This window comes from Zootoca vivipara, chromosome 12 (assembly GCF_963506605.1).
Source record: "Zootoca vivipara chromosome 12, rZooViv1.1, whole genome shotgun sequence".
NCBI classification, from domain to species: domain Eukaryota; kingdom Metazoa; phylum Chordata; class Lepidosauria; order Squamata; family Lacertidae; genus Zootoca; species Zootoca vivipara.
This window is the reverse complement of record NC_083287.1, coordinates 55,849,700-55,870,910: the sequence shown is the minus strand read 5'-3', so window position 1 is coordinate 55,870,910 and position 21,211 is coordinate 55,849,700. Positions and strand designations below refer to the sequence as shown.

Genomic DNA, 21,211 nt, shown 5'->3' with positions numbered 1-21,211 from the left:
CAGCCCTCTTCTGGTTCAGGGAGACAAGGGGAGAGAGGAGCTTGTCGCAGCAGGAGGGGGAGACATCTGTGCTTCTTCACCAGCCCGGATGCCTCCTGGCCTCCCTCCTCTCCTGCTTCAGCTTCTGCCTCTGATTCTGGACTTCTTTTCATGGAATTCTACTCCATATTGATCCAGAGCAGAACTCAGCATATAGTTAGCAGAGTAAAAACTTAAACACGTTGCAAGATTCTCAAAAAAATTGACCAGAGGCAATGAATACTTCATCCAGCAGAGCTTTATTGCTACTGAAGGCAAATGAGCCCAATGGTCACAAATCCAATACATTCAGGATTGGCCCTGTCCATCAGAAATCCAGTTGCATCCTCCTGGCCTTATTATTATAGTCAGCATGACCTTGACAGAAGAGATAACATAACCAGTTTAAACAAATTTAAAAAATTCCTTCCAGCAGCACCTTAAAGACCAACTAAGTTTTTTATTTTGGTATGAGCTTTCGTGGTTTTTAAGGTGCTGCTGGAAGGATTTTTTTTTTATTTTGTTTCGACTACGTCAGACCAACACGGATACCTACCTGTAACTATAACCAGTTTAAGCCAGGTGTACTCAGCTTCTCTGAAGGAATAACCCAAACATCAAGAACCTCCTGTTTGTTTGTTTCACACAGAGAAGCTTCCGGAACCCTCTCGAATTAAGTAGAATAGGAAAGACCTCTACACATCAGATCAATACTTTCTGCACTAAGAAATGCAAACTCACACTTCTCTCTGCCACAGACTTTCCCAGCTCACTAAGCCTTGTACCTCTTCAGCTTCCAACACCTCTTCTCCATCTTCTCCCTCTGACCACACTGTCATCCCACCAATAATCCCTGGGCTCTGAGCCTTCTTCCCCTGGGGGTTCCCCCAGCTGGTTCCTCCCACCATTGTGTCCAACCAGGCCATGTCACCCAGTATATAGTTTGATTGGCAGCAGCTGAGAAAGGGTCGTTCTTCTCACCTGCCACCTGACTCTCTTCTCCGGCTAAGCTGGGAACAGATCCTGGGACCCATAATATGGGGATCTGCCTTATACCGAGTCAGACCACCGGTCCCCCAAGCTCACTGTTGTCTAGACTGACTGGTAGCAGCTCTCCAGGATTTCAGACATGAGCCTTTCCCAACCCTACCGGGAGATTCCAGCAGGATTTGAACCTGCATGCAAAGAAGATACTCTACTCCTAAGATACAGCTGAAGAGAGATGGCTCTTCTCTGCTGCCCCTTGACAGTTCACCCCTGTTTCTCAGTTTACTAAGAGGCCTGTGCAGACACAGGGGCGACCATGTTCTTTTCTGGATGTAGTTACAAGGCTGTTGTAATATTTGACTCTACCAAAGATCTCATTCGGGGGGCTGATTCTTAGAGAGAGGTTGGCTCCGCAAAGTCCAGCATGGATTGTGCGCTAAACAGGAACCTAAGAAGTTGCCTTAATTCCGAGATGGATCACTGGCCCACCTCGCTCTGTACTGTCTGCACTGACTGGCAGCTGCTCTCCAGGGCCTTTGTGGAGATTCTGTTGGGGACTGAACCTGGACCTTCTGCATGCCAGGCAGATGCCCTTCCACTGAGCAGTCTCCTTTCCCTATATAGTGCAACATTTAGCCCTCCTCCCCATGGCTGCTCTTTCCTTAGGCTCAGAGAATCGAATGCTGCCATCTTTTCTTTTCGACTTGTTTCTTTGCTCCCATTTTTGCTGCTCTGACGTTTTGTTTACCATGCGCTTCTTTTCTTTTTGTTACGTCCATTTTTTTGCCTGTGTGTGTGTTCTTTGTGTGTGTGTTTTGACACCAAGCCTTCAGCCTCCACTTCAGCAACAAAGCCTGCAGCAGCAGCAGCAGCAGCGAAAACCAAGGGCACCCCCACTGCTGCCCCTGCCCCTGCCAAGCGGCCGGCGTCCACCACTATGCCAGGCCAAAATAAAAAAGCCACCAGCCCCACCGCAGCCACCACCCCTAAACGCCTGGCAACAAGCACCGCACGACCCTCCTCCTTAACTCCTAAAGAGCCCAAGCCGAAGGTAAGTCACTTGTGTGCAAGGGGGGAGGTTTGTGGCCTTGGAGCCAGGTTGTCCTGTTGAGCACATCTAGGCTGTTGGCATCTTCCTGCTCTGTCCCTGGATAAATTGCCATTGCTTTGTCCTCCCGTTCAGTGGTGGTCCAAAATCCACCCAGGAAGAAAGCTAGCGTGTCAGGGAAGATCATAGAATCGTAGAGTTGGAAGGGACCCTGCAATGCAGGAATATGCAGCTGTCCCATAGGGGGATCGAACCCGCAGCCTTGGCGTTATCAGCATCACGCTCTAACCAACGGAGCTATTCAGGTCTCCTTTGCTTTTCTGCACAGAGAGGGTTTGCGTGTTAATAGGGGGGGGGGGTTCGTTAGCCTCTGCATTGCTCTTGTACAGCTCAGGAGGGAAGAGGATGAGGACAAAACTAGAATTCGGTGCCTCTGGCGCCACCTACAGTTGAGCTCCCTTCCTTCCGCCCTACTAGTCCCAGTGGGTGCCAGCTGCCAGGGCCGGCTCAAGACATTTTGCTGCCTGAGGCGGACGACAAGATGGCGCCCTTCCCCAAGGCCCTTAGAGGAGCCAGTTGGACCAGCATCTTACCCCAATACTGATCACAGGAATGCATCTTCCACTGCACTTGACGGCAGCAGGCTAGTGTAGGGAATGCAGAGCACTCACAGCTCTGGCCCCTTGTGGCCCCTCAGGATCTGCCGCCTGAGGCAGCTGCATCACTCTACCTCATCACAGGGCTGGCCCTGCCAGCTGCTTCTGGTCCCTCCCTGCCTCCCCTCCATTCTCTGGGTGAGGGAGGGTGGGTGGTTCTGTAGCCCTGTTAGAAGCTGAAATGAAGGGATGAGCTGTCCCTGAGCAGGAGCCGTCGGAGCTTATATTTTAATGGAAATGCGGCCCTTTAGGTGAAAGTAACCTTAGCTTGCGGTTCCCGGTTCCCATAGTTACCAGGCCTCACTCATCAAAATCCTGACACTTTTTTATAATTGACTTAGTGTGCCTGGAAACCAGAGAGGGCAGCAAGCATAGGAGAACACTCTGGATCTCTGCCAGGAAAGGGTTGTTTAATCCCAAAATATGTCACTGGTTCTAAATTGCTGCTCAGCAGTCAGAATCGACTCTAAAGTTTTGTGCAGGGAAAGGAAACCTGTCAAACAAATAAACATCGCTCCCCCTTCTAAGGTCTTCCAGGACCCACACTTTTTGGGAAATGGTTCCTCTTTCTGTTCCCCCCACCAAAAATCCCCAATGTTTCTTTGCTGCATCAGTTGTTCATAGATAAATTGATCATTGCCCAGAAGTCCCAGATGGTCTCGGACAAACGCCATCTAAGCCTGTGGAGCAATTTTCTTTTTCTGCCTGTAATTAAAAGAGCTTCCTCTTGGCAGATGACCAGGGAAAGGAAGGGGGAGCATGAGTGATTCCAGTGAGCGGAAAAGAGCCAGGGAACTAAGAAATAAATTAATTAAAGGCAGCGCTTTACTTATTTTATTGCATAATATTTTTACACCACTTGCTTGTGTAAAAGGGAAACTGCCGAAACAATCCTCAAAAAAGACAAAGCAGTAGAAACATCAAGAAGAATTTAAAACATCCCACAAATGAAATCATCGATAAACTAAAAATATACGTCAACATTCTACATGCCTGGTTAATCTTGTCTGCACTGATATCAATAGGCAGGGTGTTCCAAAGTGTAGGTCCTGCCACAATAAAAGATAGAAGTGGTCAAGTGTCTAGTAAAGGACCGGCTCCTGTGTAGGCCCTCCGTGAGCAGAAATTAGCCTGTCCCTGCCACACCGCACAACCGAGTTTTCTTTCTCACCCCTCCAGTCTTAGATTTTACTTCTGCCCCTGGAGATTCTGGGGAGAGAGCTGGTGAAACTTCAAACCTTCAGACCCTTGCAAGCCAACACACATATAAATGGTCCAGACTCCTGCTAAGTAGGGGAAAGTGTTGGCATCACCCCTGCCCATTGCAGGGGCAAAACCCTCGTGATCCCTCAGTTCTCTGCCCCTTACACACAAGCAAAGGCCTCCTTGACCTGACCACTGTCAAATACTAAGCAGGCAACATTTGGTTGTCCATTTGGCCAGCATTCCAAACCTAGGTCAAATCACTCATTTGACCACAGATAATCTGTTGTGTATGGGACGCAGGTGACGCTGTGGGTTAAACTACAGAGCCTAGGGCTTCCCATTCAGAAGGTCGGTGGTTCTAATCCCCGCGACGGGGTGAGCTCCCGTTGCTTGTTCCCAGCTCCTGCCCTCCTAGCGGTTCGAAAGCACGTCAGGTACAAGTAGATAAATAGGTACCGCTACAGTGGGAAGGTAAACGGCGTTTCTGTGCACTGCTCTGGTTCGCCAGAAGCAGCTTTGTCATGCTGGCCACATGACCTGGAAGCTGTCTGCGGACAAACGTCGGCTCCCTCGGCCTATAGTGCGAGATGAGTGCCGCAACCCCAGAGTCGTGCACGACTGGACCTAATGGTCAGGGGTACCTTTACCTTTACCTTTAATCTGTTGTGTTTTGCTTTAGGTTGGAGATAGATTTAGGATAAATGTTTTCAAAAATGGGGTTGGGGTTACCGTATCAGTTGTTACTTGTTGTTGTAGTTCCTTTGAGCCTGAAACCTACATAGCCCTTAGGAGAGCCTGATCCAGCTAAGTCTGCTATCTCCTTCCACACTCCACCTTTACGATGGTCACTAAATGGAGACCTTATGGCCTTAGCCTCAAGCAAACTTTGCCCATCCCTTTGCTGAACATGCAGCTTATGGGAGAATAGCTTGCAAGTTTGCTCAGTATTTGGGGACATTTCAATTGGCTGCTGATACAGAATGTGCCTGCCCACCGATTCTGTTCTCCCCGCCCCGTTAGATCAGGATATCTTGATTTAAGCCAAGCTCTGATTTCCTCCTGAAAAGACAGACTTTTGATGATCTTCCCACATGTCATGGGAAGAGTGGGGAGACCCTTGCAGGGAAAAGCTGCAGACTTTGCGACTCGCTATAGATCTCTTTCCATGAAGCCCACCCAAGGTTGCAAAGCTGAAGGTAGTGCTGTTAGGCATGCAGCCCTTTTCCAGGGAAAATCTGAATGGGCATCTCAGATGGATGAGAGGTTGTCTTAATGGGGGAAAGCTCTGTTTGACTTGGGTCCTTTTTGTTTCTTTCTTTCCAGGGGACAGACGCAAAGAGCCCCGATAAGCGGACCTCCCCTTTGAAGCCCCCGTCCGCTACGGCTCCTCGGCCGGCCGCAAAAAGCCCAGCCACCCCCAGGCCGTCGACGGCACTAGCAAGTACGAATGCTCTGAGTGCACGGAACACAGCCACTTCCCCACCCAAGAGGCCCTCCAGTGAGTATTGCTCTGCCCCAAGCTTGCCAGGAAAAGGGATGTTGGTTTTGGAAGCTGCACGCTCTTGCATTCCGGCTTTGCTAATTCGGCAACATAGGGACATGTAGATGAGTGGATAGAGCCTCTGCTTTGCATGCAAAAGGTTCCGGGTTCAGTACCCAGCCGCATCTTCAGGTAGGTCTGGAAGTGTCCCTTTTCTGAAACCCTGGAGAGACACAGCTGGTGAGTGTAGCAGACATTGCCAAGCTAGATGGACCCAGCAAGAAAGGACTTCTCCATGTGGTTCATTGTTAAACTGTGGAACTCCCTCCCACAGGAGTCAGTGATGACCACCAAACTAGATGGCTTTAAGAGAGGATGAGACAAATCCATGCAGGTGAAGGAAATTGATGGCTACAGTTGGCGGCCACAATGCTTCTGAATGCCAATTGCTGGAAACCCTAAGGCAGAATAATGTCCCTTGTGCCTGAATCTTACTTGCTGGTTTCCCAAAAGAGGCATCAAGTTGGCTACTGGGAAAACAAGATGCTGGACTAGAAGGGCCATTGGCCTGATCCAGCAGGCTGCTATGTTTGACTCCATCTAAGGCAGCTTCTAACGTATTTTTGTGTTAAATGTGAACCCCAGGGACTGAGGAACAGGACCTCGCTGTTAGCTGGCCCAACTTGTGTATGCTCTGGGCTGTATACTGCTTCAAGCTTAAATTTCTAAATCTACCAGTGGAGACATATTAGACTGAATCTCATAAACCAACCGTGCTCTGTGTTTGGTTTGCCTGATAAATAGCACTATGCAGAACTTCTTGTCGTTTCCCACGGTGAGCATAACAAGGAAAAACAAGCAATTCTTGCAGTGTTTGCACTGGGTCATCACAGTCGAGGATTTCTTTTTCGTCTTACGAGTTTCCCAGTGGCTGGCCACTGCCTGAGTCCTAGGCTCAGGAGGACCTTTGTCCAATCCAGCAAGTCAGTTTCGATCTATCCTGACATTGAATATATATGAGTTTCCCCTGCCTTGTGTGGAGCATAGCGCACTGCAAGTTGAAATTCTTAAGAGCAATGTGTCTCTTCAGATCAGGGAGAGGGAGAGAATGGCCAACTGCCTTGGAGGCTATTTTGGGCTTAGAAGAGATGGAAAACAGTGACAACGCTAGGAATTGCATTTTAAAATGGCTAGGTTAGACCCATTGAAATAAATAGATTTAAGTAACAAATCCATTTATTTCATCAGGTCTCCTCTGAACATGACATAGTTTGTGTATCACCCCTAGCATTTGTGTTGCCTGCTTCAATTGCACATTCTCTCTTTCTTTGCTTTTTTTATTGATTCATTTAATCATTTATGTGCTGCTTACATCCCAAAATGGCTATGTAGACGGTACACATTTAGGATCCAGGAGGCAAGATGATGTGGGTGGTGGGGGAGACAGGGCCTCAGTATTTATTTATATTATTGCATTTATGCCCCCACTTTTCCTCCAAGGAGCTCAAGGTGGCATGCAGTTCTCCCCATTTTTAAGCCTCAAAACAACCCAGAGAGGTAGGTTAGGCTGAGACAGCGTGATTGGCCCAAGGTCATGCAGTGAGTTCCCTTAGCTGAGCGGGGATTTGAACCTGGGTCTCCCTAGTCCAGCACACTAACCAGTACACCACGCTGGCATGAGAGAAGAGTAGGGCGTTAGGAATCCTGACTGGCGGTGGTAGCCCGCTTAGCTGTGGCACCAGCAAGGCCCTGCCATGGACTGAGCCCGGCAGAGCAGAAGTTCAGCTCGGCTGCTGTCTTTGTGTGTTGTGCAGCCATCAAGACAGACGCAAAACCTGCCGATGCCAAGAAGACCATCGCAAAATCACCATCAGGTAACCCGCTCTCCCTGCTTCGCTTCCTGCTTGCTTCTTTGGGTGGCCACATGGGGCTTTTGGGGGTGGCTCTGCAGCTTCCCCTGCTGACGGCCCTCTCTTCTTCTTCTTCTTCTTCTTCTTCTTCTTCTTCTTCTTCTTCTTCTTCTTCTTCTTCTTCTTCTTCTTCTTCTTTTTTCTCCTTGTGTTCCTCCTTTGGCAGCCGACCTCAGCCGTCCAAAGAGCGCCCCGGGCTCCACCGCTGCCAAAAGCAGCGCCACCACCCCGACCGCTGCTGCCCCCGGCCTACCCGGAGCAGCTGCTAGCCGGCCCAAGCCAGCCACACCCAGGCTCTCGGGGACCGGGAGCTCTGCCGCCGAGCCCAAGAAGGCGTCCACGCTCAAAGCCGCACCAAAAACCAGCCCCGTTGCCAAGCCTCCCCGGCCCCCCACCAGTAGCGTGTCGGCCCCCGACCTGAAGAACGTCCGCTCCAAGATCGGCTCCACAGACAACATCAAGCACCAGCCTGGCGGAGGACGGGTAAGTCCCCCTGCCCCATATCTCTCTGGGCGATTGGTTGCCTGTGCTCACATGACACTCTTCCCAACGATGATGGATCACAACTCCCATGATCCCTTTCTGTTGGCCATGCTGGCTGGGGTGGATGGGAGTTGAAATCCAGAGTGCTACCCTAGCACAGTGTGGGGAAACAGTGGCTTTCCAGGTCCTGCTAGACTACAACTCCCAGTAGCCTTAGCCAGCATGGTGAATGGCTAAGGATCGTGGGAGTTGTAGTCCAGCAAACCTCCAGAGAGCCACAGTCCTTCTTGTAGAAGGAGCTGCTGCTGTCCTCAAGCCCCTCACACTTGCTGTAGCTGCCAGCCTTAGTTCTTTTTGCAGCAGAGAAGCGGGTGCTTTGGATCTGGAAACGCAGAGCTCAGACCGCCGTGTGTGTGTGTGTGTGTGTGTGTGTGTGTGTGTGTGTGTGTGTCACTTTTGGAGGAAAGGATTTGAGCCTGTCTGCATGGTCCAGCCAGAAGAGTGCTTGTAGGATGGGCAAAGAGCTTTTTGATGTGGCTCTCTTACAGAGCCCCCTTTTGGCCACTGCTGTGTTCTGCAGGTTTGGCTAATCCCCAAATTTTCAGGGTGAGAGATTGGTCCCTCTGTAGAGGTGTCATCTTTGTGTGGCCAAACACATCTCAAATTATTGAGCCTCTGCTTGCTCTCCGTTTCTCATGGACAGCATGAAAGACCAGTGGAACAGTTTTCTGTTTGGATTAATTTTTTGAGATCCCTCTTGCGGGGGCGGAATCAGGGCCTTAAATCTGCTGGGGTTCTTCTGTTGCCCTGGTTGGCTGGGCCTCAAACCCAATGTTTACTTGGGGCAACCAAGGGCTTATTAATGCATTCACTTTCCCTTGAGTAACAACCCACGGACTCTCCCCAGCCTTAAATCTGCTAACACGTTGAAGAGACGGGTTGAATTATTGGGGCTTTAGATCTATCCCTGTGGAAAAGTGACGGGGCGATTTGTGTGCCCCATCTGCAAGGATGGAAACGTCAGCACCCCTAAAAGAGATTTTGGGTCCCACCCATGGGGGAGAGTTGGCTGTCCTTGGCTCTCAACTCCCTTCCAAACCAGGATCAGAAATTGCATCATCTTCAGCAGTGCCGAAGGAAATGGTAATGGCCGTATCAGTGTCCAAAGAGTCCCTAGTTCCCTTCAGAGCTTCATTGATACGTGCATGACCCAAGGCTTGTCAGCAAGATTCTCCAGTAGTTGAAATGTCCTGTACTTCCTGGGGATCAGGGCCAGCATTATGAAGCCTCAGACAGAACATCCACTTGAGGTCAGCGCACACAAATTAACGTGAGGTTTGCCTATGTAGAAATACATAGAAAGCTGCCTTATATGGAGACATAAGGGGAGGTGGAGCTCGTCTGCCTGGGAAGGTAGCTCATCTAAGAGGAGGAAAACTCTGATCCTAAACCTCCACTGCTTTGTAGGATATGTTTGGAAGAAGAAATGGGCTAAGGAGTAAACCCTACACAAATCAGCCCACCTGGTGCCGGATACATTGCTCTGCTTTCCTTTGGACCACGTCAGTGAGGCTAAGAGGGTGATCTTGTTGTTTAGCCAGCCCAGGACCTCCAGACACACTGCCCAGCCTTGGTCGCTTTGGTGCTGCTAACAGCGGTTTGACTTCACCCCTGGAGGCGCACTTCATTGTCTCTTGAGACAGATGGGCGCCAACAACAGCAATTGAGCCAGGCCATTGGTCCACCCAACTCACTATGCTGGCTGGCATCAGCTCTGCAAGTTTTTAGGCAGGGACATTCCCAGACATACCTGGAGATTCCATTGGGCACTGAACCCGGGATGTTCTGAATGCAAAGCAGATGCTCCACCTCTGAGTTACGACGACATTCCCCTTTGTTGGCCCTTCCTAAAGCTGGTGCAAACCAGCCCTTAGCCACATTTAAGAGAAGCTGAAACAAAACAGTATTTTGACATGTCCCACAAGAAAGACCAGTGGGAAGAAAGGAGGGAGCAAGACTGCCTTGAGCTGCTTTTGCTGCTGCTGGGAGCCAGGGTCAGAGGGGAGACCCTTGAATCCTGGCACCCCTTTGACTCTAGAGCTTCCACAGTCAAGAGGTGTCTTTTAATGGAATCCATGTTCACAGCCTAATTGTTCTCTCCCAGTTGGCTGCTCCTTCCTGAGTCTTCCCTCTATTTGTGATGCATTAGGAGAATTTGTGATGGAGCAGGTTGCCTTGTCTTTAGGTACCTTTACTTCAAAGAGCAGGAAAGCAGCGCCTGTTCTTTAGACGTCCGCCAGCATCAGACACCAGCAGGGAGCTTTGGTTTCCTGCAGTGGCTGCTGAGTCTCTGACCTGTGTTTCCAGGCCTCAACTTGCTCAGTGCCATCTGCACCATTGTCTTGTCGTTCCCTAGGGTGGTCTTGAAGCAATCGGCCTTAACAGAACCCAGCTTTGACTGCAAGAATACATTTGGGGGATAAAAGGGCCCCCCAGAGGCTCACAGTGGCACAGGAATCTTACCCAATGACAACAACTACCCGGTGTTGTTTTTTTTAAAAAAAAGTGGGAACCCCAGAAGACAAGTGGTTTTATGGGCTTCTTCAGAAATTAATTCTAACTTTCAACCAGGGACTGTTTTCAGGGTGGAGGTGTCTGGGTCAAGAGACTTTGGATATTGGATATTGGTGGATAGTAAAAACAGGCGTTCCGTCTTGGGAGACCCATAGCTTGGAAGAGCTGTCCAACATCCTTAGATTAGAAGTTGAGATTTGCATTGCCCCTGACTGAGCAACTGCCACATTTTGCCCCAGACCAGAATTTGGGGTGAAGAGCCATTTACCAGACTCCCCAGTGACCTCCATCCCAGTTTGTGCCATTCTGCGCCAGCTCTTGAAGACTCTCTCCAGGCTGGAGCATCACACAGGTGCTGCTATGACCATCGTGGACAGCAGGGAAAGGGTCCCTAAGTTGCAAAAGGGAGACACACACACACACACACACCTTGGCTAGCATTTCAGGTGTGGGGGCTTCCACCCAGGTCTCCCAGCTCCAGGCAAGGAGGCTACTTTCCTGAGCCATTGCCCTGAGCTTCTCCCCCTCTCCCGCCCTGTCAGACCACCACCTCCCACCTGTGTGCGGGTCCCTCCCTGGCCTGTCGGATCCCCATGAATGTTGTTTTAGACATCCAGCCGCCCTTCCCCCCCCCCCATCATTGCTTTTCGTTTCGTTATATATTTTTTTCCTTTCATGATGCAAAAAGTCACCCTCCATTTGTCTCCATTTAGGCAAAAGTAGAAAGAAAGGCAGAGTCCGCCGGGGCTGCCCGAAAGCCCGAACTCAATGCAGTATCTAAAACGGCCCTCACTAAAACGGCTGTTTCAAAAGAGGGCGCCCCAAAGCAGCCCAATGGGAAAGTGAGTTCCATTTCAGACTTCTATCACTCGGGAGAGGCAAGCGGCAGCTCTTCTGCTACGCTGCACTTTTCATTTCCTGCTCCACCCCCTCCCATCCCATGTTTTGGGTCACTTTCCCTTCTCTCTTAGCTCTCTACACGTCTTTGTTTCCTGTCTGCCCGCTCTTGCCATTGACGCTCTCTTCTTCCCGGATTCCCATCCCCCTTTCCTTTGCACGCAGCTTCCTTGTTGTACATCCCACCCTCCTGCCAGTGGATTTCGCGGAGAGCCATCCCGCAAATACCTTCCTGAATGTGTCTTGACACGGAGCACCAACCCCACTGGTGGCTGGTGCTCGTTGGGTCTGGGAGGCCAACAGTAGGTGGCGCCAGAGATAATGGCAGGCAGAGCTAACAGAGTCTTGTTCCTCCCTGCCGAGTCCTACAAGGGCAACATGGAGGAGGAAGCTTGGAGAGCCCCTGGACTGGATGGAAGTAGGAAGGGGGACCAATGGGGACTGGTGAAGGACAGGCTGAGGTCCCAGCCCCATGTGTTTCTAATGGCAGGGGGGTGCTCGGAGACCACCCTCAAGGTTGCAATGGAGGGGGGAATTGCTTGGCTCGGCCTTCCGACTGAGAAAGGAGGGTGGGCCGCTTCCCACCAGCACCCGCAGGTTCCCAAGAAATGGCCACCCCCTCCATCCCTGAGAACTTTCAGCTCCTTGCTGCGTCCTCTCCGTGACGAGCCTGAGAACGGTATCTAATGCACATTAGTAGTAGTAGCTTGCTGTAGGATAACACCTCTTACTAGGGAGGCAAATTTATGTTTATGAGTGAGGAACCATCACCGCAGAATGCACCTCCACACCACAAGAAAGCAGTTGCAGGTTACGCCTTCCCCTGGACCGCTAGCTTTCTGTGTGGAGGGGATGTCTTCGCGTGGAGGAACACTCCCTGATTCGAGTCCCCGCCTGCAGTATCAAGTGATAACAGGCCAGGCACACGCTGGCCGCCTCAAAGAGAAGCAGGGCTCTGAGCCTCAGGGATTTAGTTCTGCTGAACCTAGGGAGACACATCTCCCGGGGAGAGGCTTCTGATGTCCTCTGGTTAGTCAAATCCCCAGCGTTGGAAAGCAAGAATATTTTGGAGAGAAATCTCGCTCCAAATGCTGCAAGGACTTTCCAGCTTCCCACATTTGCCGATTCCATGGTGGATGATATTTCTAAATAGCTTATGCACAATCTCTCTATATGCACCGGGGGGGGGGGGGGTGTTTGACCTCTGACCTTCCAGGTGTTGTTGGACTGGGATTCTTGAGCTGCAATTCCTACATTGCAGGGGGGTTGAACTAGATGATAGGGTCCTTTCCAACTCTATGAGTCTATGATCCAATTTCTTCAAGCAACAAGAAAGGAGATTCCAACTCAACATCAGGAAGAACTTTCTGACAGTAAGAGCTGTTCAACCGTGGAACAGTCTCCCTCTCTCCTTCCTTGGAGGTTTGTAAGCAGAGATTAGGTGGCCATCTGTCATGGATGTTTTGGCTGAGATTCCTACATTGCAGGGGGTTGGACTAGATGACCCTTGGGGGTCCCCTTCCAGCTCTACGATTCCCTGATTCTGTGACTGCAGCTCCCAACTTCCTTACCCATTGGCTATGCTTGCCGCCGCTGGTGGGAGTTTACATGTGTTTATTTTGACACACAAGGCACATTGGCGTAGAAAACCACTGCTGGCAAACCAGCTGTAGCCAGATGCACCCCAAAGCACACTCGGGAAACCTTGGACTGCCAGGTGCCTTGGAGTTTCCAGCACCCACTAGCCTCAGGAGAAGGGCATAATAAACAGGGTGACCAGCTCTGGCTTGGCACCACCAGGGCCTGCACGTTCCTCTGTGCTTTTGTCCACTCAGGTTGGGCTTTCCAACACAGCCCTTTTTGTCCAGCTTCTTAATGGCCTCTGGGACGTGTTTCAGCTTGTCCAGGACACGGACAATGCCCCCGGCTGGCTGGCATCAAACCTGACCCCAATTAAGTCGGACTTGGGTGATTTGTCAGGACGTGGCGATGCCTCTCTCTAGCTCCCCAAGGCTGGCCTCTGCCAGCAGGAAGACTCTGCTCTCTCTGCTTCCGACAGAGCTGGAGCACTTGGTTTCGAAAGGGCAAGCAGCTGCCAGGCTCAGGGAAAGATTTTTTTGGAAGCCAAGGCGCCTTTGGCTCAGAAGGATAAAGGGGAGGGGGTGACTGTTCTGGGAGAAGCAGCCCAGGTGGGTTCCTCTCCAAAACCAGGACTGCACAGCTGCCATCTTGTAAAAAGCTCCTGCTTATGCTTGTAAAATGTGTGCCTCTGCCTTTGCCAACCTGGCACCCACCAGGGCTACAACATAAGACACCAGGCCTGTGGCCCATCCAATCCAGCGTCCTGTTCTCACAGAGGCCAGCCAGATGCCTGCAAGAGGCACACAAGCAGCATCTGAGCGCAGCAACAGCACTCCCACCCCCTGCCGTTCCGAGGAACTGGTGTTCAGAGGCAGTGAAGGTAGAACATAGAGAGCCAGTGTGGCGTAGTGGTTAGAGCATCAGACTACTAGGATCGGGGAGACCAGGGTTCAAATCCCCACTGGGCCCTGAAGCTCACTGGGTGATCTTGGGCCAGTCACTGCCTCTCAGCCTCACCTGCTTCACAGGGTTGCTGTGAGAATAATTGGGAAGGAAGATGGGAATTGTTGTCCAAAAACAGCTGGAGACCCCAAGTTTGGGAAACCCTGGATTAGACAGACAGACAGACAGACACACACACACACACACACACACACACAAGCTAATAGCGCATCTCCATTCAGCCCAGCTGTAGTTTCATGTTGGGGTGCATTGCATTCAACATTTTCTTAGCTGGAAAGCCTATGCAGGAAGTGGTATTCGTGTTTCATGTAGTTCATGTGTGCTATTCTGCATTTACAGTTGCAATGCATCCATTCTTCTGTACCCTTAGTGATTCCCCATAGAAAAAGATTAGCTGGGTGTTAACCAGAGTGCTTCCCTTGGAAGTACAAACCACAAGGTGAGTTGAGTTGCCTGCCCTTTTTAGAGGGCCAGAATGTTGAAAAATTCTGGAAATACAAGCCTTTGATATAGGTCACCTCTCTGCATATGACGCCCAGGGGGATAACGGTCTTTGTTGGCTGCAGTAAGAACAGCAGTTCTGTGGCACTTTAAAGACTAACCAATTTCATTGTGTCATAAGCCTTTTTTGGCCAGACCAAAGGACTCTTTGTTGTTTCTCTTGAGGCACAAACAATGAAAGGGCATGGAAAAGGAAACCCAACAAAGCAGGTCTTTAATACAGACAGGCCTAGTGTTAACCCCTTAGACACATTTCAGCCAAAGACCAGAGAGGTTTTAACAGGGGCTGCCGGCATACAGCTCATCAGGCCTGTTTGAAGGACCATGAGGGGCGGCACCCAGAAGGTGGGAAAAGTGAGGGGAGACGAAAGAAAGTACTACCTCACACAGCACATCTTTAAACTATGGAACTCACTGTCGCAGAAGGGGCAGCAGGTGCCCACTTAAATGCCTTTAAAAGAGGATTAGGCATGGAGGTAAGGCTGATCAGAGACTACTAGCCTAGATCTGGGCATCATGGAATAGAATTGTAAGTAGAGTTGGAAGGGACCCCATGCAATGCAGGAATCATAGATGGGGAGAGAGCTGTTGGTTCTTCTCAGGCTTCCCACTGGGGCATCTGTTTGGCCACTGAGAACAGAGTGCTGGATGAGACGCGTCCCCTTTGACCTGATCCAGAACTGCTCCTCCTCTGTTCTTCACCAGACATCTCATTTATTCCAGAAAGCAAAGTAGAAGTCCAGGGAAATCACACAGCCCTCCCCAATACCCTGTTAAGATTCTGGACACACCTGCAATCAACAAATACATAGACACTAGATGATACAAAGCCTTCTCCTCTAGGCACCTCTGGTTGATGTGCCCTGGTCCTTGCAAGGTACTCGATAATGCCAACTGAGATGAGATGCTTTTCAGGGTTTTTTGCATCCGTTTGCATTATGCAGTGCAGAGGCAGGCAGAGGGAAGGCTATGGGACCCCCGAGTGCCTGCTGGTCACTGGAATCCTTGCACAGAATGATGGGCGGGGCAGACACCTTGGCCTGAACCAATAAGGCACTTCATGGAATCATAGAATCGTAAAGTTGGAAGGGACCCCCAAAAGTCATCCAGCCCAGTGCCACCCAATGCAGAGGAATCGCAGCTAAATCACTTCTACCGAAGCAAGACTATAAAGGCCATGCAGCACAGATCAGTGGCAGCCTTAACTATGTCAATGGCAACCCAAATTCTGTGTTCTTCCTTTGCAAATATAAAACACGTCAGTCTATCATGTTGAAAAGTGGACCATACCAGACTCAATGTAACCCACCCCAATACGGGGAGCATCCAGATAGGTGTGTTTTTTGTCCTCATGCACACAAGGCTTTTTTCGCCCCCTTACATCCACACAGCATCCTTGCCATCAAAATGTCGGCCCTGTACTCCCTGCTCCCCAGTTAACCTGGATTTACCCTTTGGCTCAATTAAAGAGTCTTCCTCCTCCCCCCAAGGGCGCATTCATAAAGGCCAGGCTTCCTGGCAGTCTCTTCTGCACTCATGCAGAGAGGGGCCTGCCACTCTGCTCTTGCCGCTACTTACCACTGTCTGCTTCGCTCCCTTGTCGCCGTCTGCTTGCTTCCTCTTCCTCCCACCCCTTCCCCCCCCCGTCTTAAGTTTGTTCACGCTTAATCCTCGGAGCTGGGTTCAGGTTCTAACACGAGTCCTCTGTCTGCCCACCCCTCTGATGTGGCGTCAAGAGTGTCCCGCTCCCTCGAGAGAGTTCTAACCAGCCCTCTTCCCTTGTGTCTCCATCTCTGTGACGTTCCAGGTCCAGATAGTCTCCAAGAAAGCCAACTACAGCCACGTCCAGTCCAAGTGTGGGTCCAAGGACAATATTAAGCATGTCCCTGGAGGTGGGAATGTAAGTATTGCAGGGTTCCAGGCGCCCGTCTCTCTACTAACTCCTTTTCTCTCGTGCTGCTTTGGACCGTCCTCTGTGTGTGTGTGTGTTTGTGTGCGTGTGTAACCTCCCCCTCCACCAACACCACAAAGGAGCAGGAACCCCCATTGGAAGCATTCTGCCAGAAGCTTCCCTCAGCCTCCAGGAGGGAAACCACAGAAGTTATGGGGCCGTTGCAGCTTCAAAGGGTTGCTGTCGAAGGAGCAGGCAACCCAGTAAGAAGCAGGCATTCACTGGTGAGCAATGGCGCTTTGGGAGGCGAATTGTAATTTGAGGGACCCGGCCGGTCACATGACCTCGCTTTTGCCCCTCTGGTCTTCCATTGGTACAGCTCAGACACAGATCAGGACACCCCCCCTCCCACAAGTAGGAATTGAGCCACACTAGGCCATTCTTCTGCTTTCCTTTGGACCACACCAGTGAGGCCGAGAGGGGATCTCGTTGCCGGGATAGCCCAAGACCTCCTTGTGCTCTGGGAAGGTCACTTCTGTGCTGCTAAACAAATGGTTTGACTTCACCTCTGGAGACGCACTCCATTGTCTCTCGAGACAGACAGGTGCCACCAACAACAAGGTCATTCTGAGCTGAACAATATATACAAACTGGAAGCCGGAATTTTATTCTGTGCCATGAAAAGCTGACATTCTGCAACTTGTACAAATCGTGCAGATTTTTTTACAATTTTTCATATTTTGCATTCCTCATCCTGTGTTTTTCTGTTTTGCTTGATTCTGGGTTTGCCTTATCCAGGAGACCTCCGCGCTGCCGGTCTCTCTCTAGCGGTTCTGACAGCCCCACACACTTGCAAGCACTTTTGTAAAATCAGAATTTGCACCATTCTCAAAACGAAAGCCGAGCTTCTCGGGAGACAGAAGAGTGCTGTGCCCAGTGTAGTATCCTGCAGTTGGAACACATTTTGGGGGGGCGGACGGACTGTGTGTATGGGGGGTGGTCTTGGAGAGAGCCCGTCTCTTTAGTGTGTGTGCATCCCATTCATTTATTTTAGGTGCTCTCCCATCACACTCCTCTCAATGCTTAGGAAGCCCCACTGCTCCTTGATACTTTGCAAGCTGTCAGATCGCTGCTTTCCACGTGTCACTTGTTCTGCAGAAGGCAAATCTCCAGGGGTGCTCTTCGCAGCGCCCCCTCCCCAAGTGCCGTGACACCGACTTGTGACAAGACGTTCCGCGCTGGCACTTCGGGAAGGAGGACGGAGCCTTAATCTGTTGGGCGGTGCAATTAACCCACCAAAGCTTTAATCGCAGGCCTTGGGAACGTACCTGCATGTCTGACAAGATCCCTTTTGTGTGCTTCTTTCTTTGAACGCTTGAGAAAGGCCTTCAGCAGTGCAGACAGAGACAGCTTTGTGTATCCCAGACCCCTCGGTGTCTTTGTAGGTAGGGAAGGGAAACGATACTACGCATAGCACTCTGCATGCACTCGTGTGCCCAGTCAGCACCCCCCAGTGTTAACAAGCCGCTGTGTGTGTTGAAACACCAGCTGGTTGTCAGAGACACAAATCTTTTCCCTGTCGCCTTCAGGCGGCCTGAGGAACAGAGCTTCTCTCAGAAATTATAACATGGGGGCTTCCATGTAGGGGCAGTTCGAGGGGGACTGTGGCACTCCCCCCTGAGACTGAAGTCTACCCTGTCCCTCTGCTTTCGCCCCATCCAAAATAAGTACGCAGAATCGTACCTTAGGCATGGGGTGGCGAACGCCCCTGTTGCATGGGGACATTATTAGCTCATCTTCCTCTGGTATGTTTTCTCTGGCCTTCCGTGGGCGATTTGGGTCATTTGAGACAAGCCTGCAATTGCTATGGACTCGGCTGATCCTCCTTGGATGGGTTAGGTTTCCTCTGAAAGCCAAAAATGTGTCGAATCGCACTCTTCTGTGGATAATTGCAATTTTATTTTATTTTTGTCTGGGGAAATGATTTTGCGGGGGTGGAATCAGTGCGTCGGGGGCAAGTAACATTTGCTTTTTCCATGCAAACCTTTTTTCTGGCTGCTGCATCTGCCTTGCCCCCCCCTTCCCTAATCAGGTTTCACTGCATTCTTGGTGCTTTGAACCTCATGTTCCCACAGAACAGCCTCACTCAACCTGGCTCCCTCCAGGCGATTGAACTACAACTCCCATGCGATGCTGATGCTAGTCCAAATCAACGGTGGGGGGGGGCAGGTTGGAGAAGGCTGGCATAGGACGGTACCCTAGCCGTAATCCCAGGGGGCAGGCAGTTGCAACAAAAGCATTTAGAAATAAATTTAAAAAATTTTAAAAATTGTCCAGTAGCACCTTAGAGACCAACTAAGTTTGCTCTGGGTATAAGCTTTTGTGTGCATGCACACCTCTTTAAATACACTGAAACAGAAGTCACCAGACCCTTCTGTATAGTGGGAAGGTGGGTTTTTTCTCAGGAGGGTAGTAGGAGATGGGTGATTGACTCAATGGGTATGGTAAATCTGTTGACGATTGTTAATGACTGAATTAGTCCTACAGGAAAAAGCAAGTATGCAGATGACCGAAAATAGCTTTAGCATGTGTAATGAGGCAAGAATCCAATATCTCTATTCAGACCAGGTCTCTCCATAGTTTTCCATTTAGTAATAAGTTGTAATTCAGCAACTTCTCTTTCAAGTCTATTTCTGACTCTACCTGAATCTAGAAGCATTTAGACTCTCTTTGCAGGTCTAGAAAATGACCTTCCTTGCATCTCCTTTTCCTATGTTGATTTTGCAGCTATTACCTCTTCCGTTACTGGGTTTTATCTGTAGCTTCTGTTCCTCTTCCCCCTGTGAATAAAAATCACTCCAGAACCAAAAAAAAGCTGCAGGGATCACACCTGAGCTCCCAGCCTTATTTGCTAAAGCTGTCCCTTTTCAAATCCAACTTATTTCTCTGGCTTGTCTAGAACTTCTGAGAAGAAAGAACTGTGCCCGCTCTGGCCTGTCTCTCTCTCTCTCTCTGTCTCTCTCTCTGTCTCTCTGTCTCGTGGCACCTTTAATTCCTTCCTTCCTTCCTTCCTTCCTTCCTTCCTTCCTTCCTTCCTTCCTTCCTTCCTTCCTTCCTTCCCACGCTGTCGCCCACTTCCATTCTCCATCTCCTCAATCCACAAAAATCGAAGCTGTCCATCCTCTTAGTCCGGAGAGTAAAGTGCTCAATATTGTTTTCAGGTTCCAAATGCCCAAAGGCCGTCTTCGGGCGTCCACTCCCAGTCGGCCACCGCCCCCAGGCCCAGCCAGGGCAGTACCCATGTGAGTAGAACCACCACAGCTGGCCAACTCGGCCTTGGACGGGACGGGCTTTTCCACCTGTTGGGTTCGTGATACCTTCTGTGCCCTGAGACACAGAGACCAGCCACCAGCGCATTATTCCCTGCCTCCGCCCCACCAACGCAGGACCCCAGAGTTTTCCGTAGTCGCTCCTGAGCCTCTCAAGCCTGTGGCAGTTAAACTACGGAACTCACTTCCACAGGAGGCGATGGTAGAATATGAATAGCTTTGGGGTTTTATGGTTTCACAAAGCAAACCCCACCCCCTCCAAAAAAAAAAAAGCACCCAGCTTACTATATGAACCAGAAACCCCCTCTTCCTTTACCCGCCCCACAAAAAGTTAGCCATGTCACAAAAAGAAAATGTTGCCATTGGCTGTGACCTTTTTGTTCATCCCAAGGCTTTGTTGTACAGTCCACATATTTTAATAATAATAATAATAATAATTTATTATTTATATCCCGCCCATCTGGCTGGGTTTCCCCAGCCACTCTGGGCAGCTTCCAAGAAAATATTAAAAATACAACAAAACATCAAACATTAAAAACGCCTGCCTTCAGATTAAAAACAGGGCTGCCTTCAGATGTTTTCTAAAAGTCAGATAGTTGTTTATCTCCTTGGCATCTGACAGGACGATGGGGGTGGAGACGCTCCTTCAGGGATACTGGACCGAGGCTGTTTAGGGCTTTAAAGGTCAGCGCCAACACTTTGAATTGTGCTCGGAAACGAACTGGGAGCCAATGGAGGTCTTTCAGGAGCGCTGTTATGTGGTCTCGGCGGCCACTCCCAGTCACCAGTCCAGCTGCTGCATTCTGGATTAGTTGTAGTTTCCGGGTCACCTTCAAAGGTAGCCCCACATAGAGCACATTGCAGTAGTCCTATTCCTCACAGTTGCCGGGGGAGAGTAATTGCCAAAGATCTCAAGCCGGCATACATGCTTCTCCCTATTGAATCCCCACGACAACCCTGCAAGGTAGGTTAGGCTGAGAAGCGGTGAGTGGCCCAAGGTGACCCAGGGAGCTTCAGGGCCAAGTTGGAAGGTGGGATAAGAAGCCTGGGCTTTCCCAGGTCCTAGTCTGACAGTCTTAACCGTTACACCACCATTGGCTCTCCATGTTTAAGGATGCCAGGAGCACCTAAAGAGGCAGGTACTAAAAGGGGAGTGGGCAAGGTCTTCCGTGCCCTGTACCATACCCCCCCACCCCGCCCTTATTGCCTCTGTTCCAAGAGGCAACCTGAAACATGCTCCCTCCTTCCCCTCCATCATTCCACCCACCCTGGACATGGTCTCCTCCCCTCTCCCTCCCTCCCCAAGTGCTTTGAAAAGTTGGGATGAATTATGCAAATTTACCTGACTTTGCGTAATACATTCTGGACACACATGCACATTTTGAACTCCTTTGCCCAAGATTTCTTTCTTGCAAGGCAGGGCGGCCGCCCGCCCTGGGCACCCACAGGGAAAAACCGGACAGATAAAAACGGAAATAATATTATAATTATTATCAGTGCTCCCTCCAGCCACCCCCCTCCCCAAATGAGAAACTATGCATTGCAAGCCGGCATCTCAGTAAAGCTGAGGGAGAGCTCTGGAGGTTTTAGTGCACTCAGCACCAGTATTAAGGTGAATTAGCACCATTAATTAGTATTATTAGTCCAGCACCGACCGGTGCAATGTGTAATGCCTGATGCTGTCTTC

At 50.3% G+C, this 21,211-nt stretch overlaps 1 protein-coding gene across 14 annotated transcripts in view; it reads left to right on the top strand.

Annotated features, from left to right (window-relative positions):
- The window catches only part of LOC118091751 (serine/arginine repetitive matrix protein 2), a 198,911-nt gene that overhangs the window by 165,564 nt on the left and 12,136 nt on the right, over nucleotides 1-21,211 (top strand). For 9 of the 14 annotated variants that reach the window (XM_060281018.1, XM_060281023.1, XM_060281017.1 and 6 more), the window contains 7 exons: nucleotides 1,832-2,056; nucleotides 5,239-5,413; nucleotides 7,210-7,269; nucleotides 7,472-7,788; nucleotides 11,076-11,204; nucleotides 16,112-16,204; nucleotides 19,417-19,497. In XM_060281018.1, coding sequence (XP_060137001.1) covers nucleotides 1,832-2,056; nucleotides 5,239-5,413; nucleotides 7,210-7,269; nucleotides 7,472-7,788; nucleotides 11,076-11,204; nucleotides 16,112-16,204; nucleotides 19,417-19,497 — 1,080 coding nt within the window. The remainder of the gene's footprint in view (nucleotides 1-1,831; nucleotides 2,057-5,238; nucleotides 5,414-7,209; nucleotides 7,270-7,471; nucleotides 7,789-11,075; nucleotides 11,205-16,111; nucleotides 16,205-19,416; nucleotides 19,498-21,211) is intronic. The other 5 variants (XM_060281019.1, XM_060281015.1, XM_060281016.1 and 2 more) reach the window with 5 other exon arrangements.